We start from the raw sequence: 10,275 nt of genomic DNA on the forward strand, positions 1-10,275 counted from the left end.
GCAACTCCAGATTGTAAATTAGAATCTATCACCCCAGAAGCAACAGTGGAGGCTTCTTGGACGCCCACACCTCCAAGGAACAGCTTTGGGGCTGGCACTGCTTCCCTTGGGGTTATTTTTAGCTTGTTTTCCCAGTAATGATCCTTTCGGGTGGATTTCAGGGTTGTGGCTGCGTGCTTTCTGGGAGACAAGAGCAGTATCCATACAAAAAAAAGAGAGAGGGATTTTTTTATTCATAGTAATTCAACTGGATTTGTAAAGTTATTATTAAGCGTTTGTCACCACAAAAGTCACTTTGATTTGGTTTTCTTTGGAGCTGCCCTCCGTGCCCAATTTTGCTTGCTTATCTTACACAGGACACCTAGGGAGTTTGGGGGTCCATTAAGAACACACAGGGGAATAAAAATTAAAAAACGAAGACCACTCTTCACAGAAACCCCAGAGGGTTTGCCTCTCAGGGAGGAACATGAAACTGATACCGATGATATAAAACACACAGAGAGTTTACCAGTTACTGCTCCCAGGTGCTTGGCCATGCTACCAGGAGCGTACTATCCCTGTTCTCATTTTACAGGTGGGGAACTGGACACACAGAGGTTAAATCAAGGTCACACAGATAGTGGCATCAGAGCTCGGGATTTGACCCCAGGCAATCTGACTCCAGGAACTAGACCCAAATCACCCTCTAGACTTGCTCAGACAGTCAATGATCCGCTTGCAATGCAGGAGACCCGGGTTCGATCCCTGGGTCGGGAAGATCCCCTTGGAGAAGGGGATGGCTCCACACTCCAGTGTTCTTCCCTGGAGAATTCCATGGACAGAGGAGCCAGGAACTGCAAACAGTTGGACATGACTGAACGACTAACACTTTCACTTTCCCCACTAGACAGCCCCTGGTAACTGCCCATGAGTTTCTGAGAGACAGGCGGTGAGGTGGAAACCAAGATGCCTTCCAATTAGCCTGAGGATGGGGCCAATCTCCGAGGAAAACGTTATAGTCACTTCAGAGTCTTTCTGGGATTCCCCTGCTGCCTGATTCTGAGGTGGGCTTGAGGAGTCCTGGGGAGACCATTTGAGAGGGTATATATATAATCCTATGTGCTCTGAACAAGTGTAAAGAACACAGGCTTTGGGGAAGACAGAATCGAATCCCAGCTCTCTCACTTTCAAGCTGTGTGACTCTGAGCAAGTTGCTTTGTCTCTCTGATCCTCAGCTTCCTCATCCCTCAAGGGAGATAATATTCATATCCTGGTCAGAATTATACTGAAGATTCAAAAAGGTAAGAGACAGGAGGTACCCGAGATACTGAAGGACACTGGTGTCCAGACTATGGCCTTTTTTGCCCTTCGTTCATTCGTTCATTCAGAAGAGATTTATTAAACACTTACAGGCTTGTATGGGACTGCATTCAGTGTTGTGGGAGATTGAAGGATGAATAAGATATAAGCTTTGTCCTTAAGGATTTTATACGCAGAAGCTAAGAGAGCAGGTGAATTCCAACTACGAGGCAGACAGTGATTGATTCCGTCTGGAGTGATGAATAAGGCTTTGCAGAAAAGGCTCCACAAGGAGGTTGGAAAGGAGGAACAGGTATTCCGAGCAGAGATTATGGCAGGCGAAAAGCACCAAGGCAAAGAAGCATACAGCCTGTTTAGGGAAAAGTGGTCAAAGGCGGGCGGGGAGTGGGGAGCTCCTCCAATGGCTGAGCTGTAAAGAATCCACCTGCAGTACAGATGTGGGAGACAAGGGTTCAGTCCCTGGGTCGGGAAGATCCCCCTGGAGAAGGCCACAGCAACCCGCTGCAGTACTTTTGCCTGGAGAATTCCATGGATAGAGAAGCCTGGAGGGCTACAGCCCATGGGGTCACAAAGAGTCAGACACGACTGAGCAATGTAGCATGAGTATGCTCAAAGAGGGAGAAGGTATGAATCAAGCACTGAATGCAAATCTGAAGAATTGGGAATTAATCCTCTAAGCAGTGGGGTGCCATAGATAATTTGTAATTTAATGTTTCTTTATATTTGGCTGCCCTGGGTCTTCGGTGTTGTGCACAGGCTTTCTCTAATTGTGGCAAGCAGGGGCCAGTCTAGTTTGGCTTCTCATTGCAGTGACTTCTCTCGTTGTGGAGCACAGGCTCTCGTTCCTCGGGCTCAATAGATGAGCTAAGTTGCTCCGAGGCATGTGGGGTCTTCCCAGACCAGGGATCAAACCGGTGCCCCCCTGCATTGGCAGACAGATGCTTAACCACTGGACCATCAGGGAGGTCGCCATAAATGTTTTGGTAACAAGAGTGAGACAGGAGGAAACTGAGAATCGGATTTGAGAGGTGGGGTGGGAAGCTAAAGCGAAGATTCCCATCTTAAGGGAACAGGAAGCAGAACCTGGATTTTGATCCAAACCCTGAAATGAGTTCCCTCTGTCCCCCAGAGGGATCACTCACTGCTTTGCTCTCCTTCCCTCCTATAACACTCATTGATTTCCTGGATGGCCTCTAACAATCACACACATCAACGGTGCAAGGACTTTCTCTCCAGTCGTGGCTCCCCTCTCATCTTCCCCGGCAGCCCAGCCAGGCGATCTCTACCCAAAGCAAGACTCCTGGGCACTGCCAACCCCAGGAGCCGGGCAGAGCTGGTTCGACAATTCTGTGGGGGTGCAGACGACGGCTGGGGAGGCTCTGGGGAGAAGTTGGGTCCCTGGGTCCTTCTTCTTCCCCTGCGTCTGGCAGCCAAGTTGGTGAATGAAAGAGAAGCTGAGTAAGTTGTAGGAACATCACAAGTTGACTGCCATTTAGCTGCTGGGCTGTGGCAAAGAGAGCGTGCTTGCTCAATCTGTATCTTTCTCTCTCTCTCCCTCTGGCTCTGGCTCTGTACTTCTCCGCTTCACATTTGATCAGAGCTCTGCCCTGGAATTAAGCAGAGCTGCGTGGGGGCGGGGAGGAAAAGACGGGAGAGCACAGCCCAGCCCGCATGGCCTGAGTCCAAATCCTCCCTTGGCTGGGTGCCTGGGGGGTGGTGCTAGCTCACTGTCTCCATGTGCCAGAGGGAGGAGGGATGGGGGATGGATGGCTAGATCAGGGTTTGGTAGGGGGTGGGGTGGCACAGAGTGTGCTGCCTGCTGAAGAACTCAAGGTGAGGTGCTCCAGGGAAATGAGAGTAGAAAAGCTGTAAACAGACAGTTCAGGGGGCAACACATTTTGTAAAGAGTTGGGGTGTGTGTGTGAGTGTGTGTGTGTGTCTGCACACGTAGGCGCTAAGATGCTTTACAAGCATCTCTGAGTCTTTGACCAGTGTACATGTGAAGTTTGGTGCAACTGAGCATCATAACCCAGGGGCAAGTGTCATCACAGGCACATAGCTTTGTGTGCAGAGGCTGTGTGCCTGCTCATCTCACCAGCTCCCTCCCCAGCACCTGACCCCCAGCTCTCCATGCTCCGGACTTCTGTTTCCTGATCACACTGTATTCCCCCCTCCACTTTAGCCTTTATAAATAATCTGCTCCTTCTTCCTTCAACAGCCTCTTCCCTTCCCTCTCCTCCCCATCTCCCTGGCCCACACCGACTTGTCCTTCCTTTAATGGAGCTCAAAGCTCACCTCCTCCAGGAAGTCCTTCCTTTTCCTGCAACACCCATGACCTAGGCCAGATGGCCTCTTTCCGGGCCCCGCAATGCCTATGCTTCCCTCTACCTCATCCCTCACAGCCACCTTTGTGTCATAATCCCATGTGTCTGCCCACTTACCTCTTTTACACAGTGGTGAGCTCCTTGAAGACAGAGACCATTTTATTTAGCTACCATAGCTCCAGATACATAGTAGCTGGTTAATAATTTATTTATTCAATAACCATTAACTGATGTCTTGAGAGTCCTTTGGAGATCAAACTAGTCCACCCTAAAGGAAATCAACCCTGATATTCATTGGAAGGACTGATGCTAAAGCTGAAGTGCCAGTACTTTGGACGGCCGACGCGAAGAGCCAACTCACTGGAAAAGACTGATCCTGGGAAAGATTGAAGGCAAAAGAGGATGAGATGGTTAGATGGCATCACCGACTCAATGGACATGAATCTGAGCAAACTCTGGGAAATAGTGAAGGGCAGAGGACCCTGGCTGCAGTCCACGGGGTTGCAAAGAGTCGGACATGACTTAGCGGCTGAACAACAACAAACGGAGGTCAGGTGAGGGGCACACCACAGGGACACTCTTTAAAACAGGAGACAGACAAAGCAACACACTCTGATGCGTGCTTAGATGCAGGAATCGGGGCCTGAGAGGTGCACAGAACAGGGATGGGATGTGGGCAGTGTCGAGGAAGGCTCCAGAGAAGAAGACATGTCCAAAGTGAAATGGAATGAGTGAATGAGGATGTAAAGGCAATTCCTAAAACTGGAGTCCAAGATTTGAGCTAAAGCAGCAGCCACACTGAATCAGGATGGAACTCTCAAAATAATGACCTGGGGAGCCTCACCCCCTCCATCAAATGGAAGATTGGTTCCCAAGTCCATGGTGGAACTGAGCCAGGTATTGAAACTTTGGGAATGGGAACATTGTGGGGAGGGAGCCAGGCCTGTCCTTGCCTGGGGGTATACTCCTGTCTGTGTCCTTGGGCCAGTCACTAGCTCTCTCTGGGCCCTGTGTTTTTTCAATGTATCAAATAGGAGGAGGATAAATTCTGACCTACAGTCCTAATGGAGAACATGACCTCATCCCAGAGGGGATTTACTGGGTAGTGATGACTGGGTCAATCCTAAAGGAAATCAGTCCTGAATATTCATTCGAAGGACTGATGCTGAAGCCAAAGCTTCAATACTTTGGCTGCCTGATGCGAAGAACTGACCCATTTGAAAAGACCCTAATGCTGGGAAAGACTGAAGGTAAAAGGAGAAGGGGACGACAGAGGATGAGATGGTTGGATGGCATCACCGACTCGATGGACATGCGTTTGAGCAAGCTCGGGGAGTTGGTGATGGACAGGGAGGCCTGGCGTGCTGCAGTCCATGGGGTCACAGAGTCAGACACGACTGAGCAACTGAACTGAATTGAACTGATGACTGGGTGCTCAAGATGCAGAGAAAACTGGAGCAGAGGGCAACGAGATAGAGACTTGAACCCTGACTGATTCCCCAGACTCTGTTCACTTCTTTTTCTCCAAGAAGCCATGTAACACTATCACACTGAGTCTGGGAAGACTCTTGAGATGGAAAGTTAAGATGGGTGGGATTTCATTTGGCGGAGAAGAACATCGCTGCAGCAGGGAGTATAGCACAGCAGAAGCGTGGAGGCAGGAATGGGTCTGGCAGGAAGAGGGACATGCCTGGTGGTGCTGGTGGCTGGCCTGGCCTGGCTGGGACAGAGGATTCAGGCTGGGGAATAGTAGGAGACGCAGATAGTTCTTGCGTCATAGCCCAAGCCCTGACTAGTCAGGGTGAGGTTGGCATGACAGCTGAAGGGACTCCAGCCTCAGCAGAGACTGGAGCTGGGACACAGTAGGAGCTGGCACAACCACAAGGAGCATCAGGGACAAAGGTGACCGGGTCAGTGGCCTCCTAGGCTCTGGAAAGTCTGGGGAGTGAGGTTTCAGGCAGAGCCCTTAAGTGAACTCAGCCCCAAACCTGACTATAAAGACTGGGTATGATCAATGATCTGAGTACAGAAATCAATGAATATGGATAAATAATCCCACTTATTTTTTTGAATGCATATGCCAGGCATTCTGGGCACTGGGGTACACTGGTGAACAGTTCATAAGAGCTTACATTCCATTACAGGAGACAGATTAAACAAATTCTAAAATTAAATGTCAACTGCTGTGGATCAAACTATAACAGGGTGGGACTTCCCGGGCGGTCCAGTGGTCAAGACTCTGCGATTCCAACGCAGATGATGTGGGTTTGATCCTTGGATTCCCACAAAATAGAGCAGGGCATGAAGATAGCGCGATGGGGCAGGGTGAGAGTCGTGTTATTTTAAATCAAGTGGCCCGGGGAGGTGTCTCAGAGGAGGTGATAGTTGAGCAGTACCCGAACGAAGTAAAAGAGCAAGACACAAGTTCCAGGGGAAGGGCGTGCCAGGTGGAGGTAACGGGAAGCGGAAAGGCCCTGAGGCTGGGATATGTTTCCTATTACTGCAGGGAGGCCTTTGCGGCTCCAGTGTAATAAAACAGGAGAGTGGTAAAATGAGTTTGGGAAAGCAGCTAGGGGTCAAATTATCTAGGGCTTCATAGACCATAGCGAGTTGTGTGATTTCAATAACAGTACCAGCCAACGTTGCAGAGCATGCGTTTTGCCCAGTACTACTGGGCAATCAGTATGCATTAGCTGGTAAGTGACGAGGGCTTTCTATGATTATCCACATTTAACCAATGAAGAAACAAACTAAGGCTTGGAGATGTGAGGCCCTGAGCATTTGCTCTTAGCTGCTGACAGGTTCCCAGTCTCCCGGCTTGATGCACACATCAGTGCGTGCACGCGTGTGTGCAAAGTTGCTTCAGTCATGTCCAACTCTCTGTGACCCCATGGACTGTAGCCCGCCAGGCTCCTCCGTCCATGGGATTCTCCAGGCAAGAGTACTGGAGTGGGTTGCCATGCCCTCCTCCAGGGGATCTTCCCGACGCAAGGACTGAACCCATGTCTCATCTCTTGCACTGGCAGGCAGTTCTTTACCCCTAGCGCCACCTGGGAAGCCCTTGAGGATTGGTACTGGTCCTGGAATTTGAGCTGGGAGATCAGCCTGCAGGGTTGAGGCAAGAGATTATTGTAATAGCTACACACATGCAAGACTGTGTATTAACCGGGTGTATATCTTTTTTAAAATTAATTGTTAGCCGCACCGTGTGGCATGTGGGATCTTAGCTTCCTGACCAGGGATCAAACCCGAACCTCCTGCATTGGAAGTGTGGAGTTTAACCACTGGACTCCAGGGAAGTCCCAACTGGGTACATATCTAAGAGCATGAAGGTTTGAGTGTGGGTGCTGAGGACAGAGAGGCTGTGGAGAGAGCGCAACCCTTTCATCGCAGGCTCCTGTACCCCCAGATCCCCGTGCTGGCCTCCACAGCACTGCCCCCTCCCCACACTGAACGACCTGTGGATGCTGAAGTCACAAAGGAGGGCTGCTCACTGTACCCCCTCCAGCCGGGAGTGGTAGCTTTGTCATCTATGTAATCCTGGGATCTTACACCTCATAGTAAAGTGATTCAGTGGGTTACATACTTGAGCTGTGGCTCAGCTACTTTCCAGATGTGTGACCTTAGGCAAGAAACTTATCTGTTCTGAACCTCACCTTTCTCATCTGAAAAACAGCAGTAAGAATAGTAATAAGTAGTGGTATCTACTTAACAGGGTCCAGATAACGCATGCAAAATGCCCAGCACAGTGCCTGGCAAGTAAAAAGTGAAAGTGAAAGTGTTAGTCCTTTTTCATGTCCAACTCTTTGGGACCCTATGGACTGTAGCCCACCAAGCTCCTCTGTCCATAGAATTCTTCAGGCAAGAATACTGGAGTGGGTTGCCATTTCCTTCTCCAGGGGATCTTCCCAACCCAGGGACTGAACCCAGGTCTCCTGCATTGCAAGCAGATTCTTTACTATCTGAGCCACCAGACACGTAAAAAGCACTCAGTAAATGTTAGCTATTAATAGGACTCAGCGCTCAATATGGGTTTGTGGAACTAAGCCCTTGAACTTCCCCACCGGGGTCTTGTCTGTCTATTCAACTTATGTATTCTGCTACCTAGCACAATGCTGCACACACAATTTAGAGCTCAATAAAAAAAAAAGTCAAGGTATTTAAGAAAATGAAGGTATTTGCAGCTGTAAAATGAGAGAGCTAGCTTAGAAAATCCCTGAGGTCCTCCCCAGCTGAGCCAGACTAGGATTCCAGGAGGATCCCAGGAGCCCCGCGCAAATGGTGAGCTCCCTCAGGCCCACATTGGCCTGTCCTATCTTCCTCTATGGGCGTGCATGCATGCTAAGTCACCTCTGACTCTTTGTGACCCTATGGACCTTAGCCCGCCTGGCTCCTCTGTCCATGGGATTCTCCAGGCAAGAATACTGGAGTGGGTTGTTGTGCCCTCCTCCAGGGGATCATGCCAACCCAGGGATGGGACCCACGTCTGTTACGTCTACCTGCATTGGTAGCCGGGTTCTTTACCACTAGTGCCACCTGAGAAGTCCTCTTCTATGAGCAGGGGTCCTGAAAAACAGGGGCAGATGTCACTAGGTCCACCATGGTGGCAAGTCAGGCAGAAGAGGAAGTGGGGGCCAGATTCTGTGTGGGTCCCTGGTGGGCATCCATGCAGGGCACTGGGCCCAACCTCAGCCCAGCTGCCTGGCAGGAGGCTAGGACTATTCCAGGGCCCATGAAGGTGGACCCACATAGAAGGTAACTGGAAGAATCTGAGGCTGAAGTTACATTCTCTGATGACAGCGAGTTGCCTCCCCACAACCCTCCCTGACTCTGGGCCTCAGTCTTCTCTGTAAGATGAGCAAAAAATGCATATGTTTTTATGCAGCATATCTTATCACAGTTGTAATCAATTCCATGCTTAGTGTCTGCCTTCCCCCCACCCCCAGAATGGAAGTTCCATAAGGACAGGCTAGGTCTGTCTTGCTCACTGTTTTGAGCAGGGGCTTGACATCAGAAATATGCACCATCTCTTGTAGGGACAGAGGGAGGGAAGGAGGGAGCAGGGGAAACTGAGTGGGCCAAGAGAGACTAGCTTCTTGTTACCTAAGGGCTGTAGGTGGCAGGGAGTGGAGAGAAGAACCAGAATACCGAGCTCAGTGCCCAGTCTCCAGAGGAGGCCAGGAGAGTGGGCTGAGATTGTTGATCCACATCCTGGGGAAAGTGGGTCCTCGGCTCAGAAAAGCAAACATGTCTGTCCTCTGGACTGGGCCCCTTCCTTGGGGGGAGGTGGGCAGAAGTGGGAGACCTCCCTGCCCCCCCCCCCCATCCCTCTACCCCAGCAGGGTCTCAGGAGGCAGTTTGTTTCCCCCTTTCTCCCGTACAGAGCCTGATTGCTGGCTCGCCTCTCAGTGGGATGGTTAATAAGCCCTTGGGTGACATTAATTGCCAGCAGGCATTAGGGGCCTAATGAGAATCGCCTGCCTTGACGACTCCAGCACCTTCCATCCCCAGGGCCTCCGAGGGCCAGGCCAGCTGGCCCCAGGCTGCACCTCAGAGCTCCACACAGATGTGGGGTTGGGGAGCCGCTCTCCACAGGCCCCAGTACCAAGCTGAGGAGCCACAGCCAGCAGGCCGGGAGGAGGAAGGCTTCTGAGACCCGTCCAAGCCCATTTTCCAAACAGGAGATGTCACTTTTCTAGATGAAAAGGAAACTCACTGTGTCGGGGAGATCTAGGACCAGTCAAGCAGATTGAGGGACAGAGAGGAAGCGCCCCAGGGGGCCTTGCTCTGACCTGCCTCTACCCACATTCTCAGTCAGGATGGGTGAAGAACTTTGGTGGGGGGGTCACCCTAAAGGTCCATACACCACCGCCCCCACCCCCAAAAGAGCTATGTCCATAGGACTGAAGACCCACTTCCTCCAAAGTAGAGTGGGATTGAGACCCAGCCCTTGGAGTGTTGGGGCTTGATACCCAACGAGGCTGTAAAATCATTTCTATTGATCTGATGCCTGGCTGACAGCTGACGGTTGACTTGTCTGGTCTGATCTGGGTTGCGCTCTAATGGAACGGGCCTGACGGTGGGAGAGAACGCCACCCCAGCCCCGCTCCCCACCCCCCATTAGCAGGTGCCTGGGTGAGTGTGCAGGAGGGCAGCTCCCCACCCCCACGCCACGTCCCTTTAAAGATTTGCAAAACAACTTGTGGGAAGGCACGTTTCCTCCTCTCCGCGCCCCCTCCATCCCCAGCAACGCAGAGGTTTTCCGGGGACCGGCGCCCCGGACCCCATCCCCAAACGAAGCTGGGCGCGGCGCCCAGGCTGATTGCTACCCGGAGCTCTGGAGAGACCCCACGCCCAGACTCTGGGGGTGTGGATAGGGTACCCTCGCCCCGCGCATCTGGCCGAGAGGCTGCAAAACGGCTCTGACGCCCAGCGAAGAGCGAGCATCCTTTGAAAAGGGACAGCGGGAGGCTGCGGTTGGCGTCTACCCGGGGCGAAACGCCACCGCCGCAGCCGGCCGGCGGGCCCCACTCGGGCCCCAGCGCTAGCCTACACTGGGGAGGAAAAAAATAAAACCGCGGAATCGCGAGGTCGGCCCTCGCCCAAGTCTCATTAAGGAACCGCGCGCGCCCCCAGGCTGGGAATGCGGAAT

At 51.7% G+C, this 10,275-nt stretch overlaps 1 protein-coding gene across 1 annotated transcript in view; it reads right to left on the reverse strand.

The window, feature by feature from the left end:
- Positions 1-10,275, reverse strand: part of LOC105004177 — a 35,538-nt gene that overhangs the window by 3,738 nt on the left and 21,525 nt on the right. The window contains 4 exon segments of the mRNA XM_010861706.1: positions 8,564-8,590; positions 8,592-8,652; positions 8,727-8,733; positions 9,984-10,107. Of these exon segments, the coding sequence (XP_010860008.1) occupies positions 8,564-8,590; positions 8,592-8,652; positions 8,727-8,733; positions 9,984-10,107 (219 nt within the window).

The sequence above is a fragment of the Bison bison genome, unplaced genomic scaffold (genome assembly GCF_000754665.1).
Source record: "Bison bison bison isolate TAMUID 2011002044 unplaced genomic scaffold, Bison_UMD1.0 scf7180017864472, whole genome shotgun sequence".
Classification (NCBI taxonomy): Eukaryota; Metazoa; Chordata; class Mammalia; order Artiodactyla; family Bovidae; genus Bison; species Bison bison.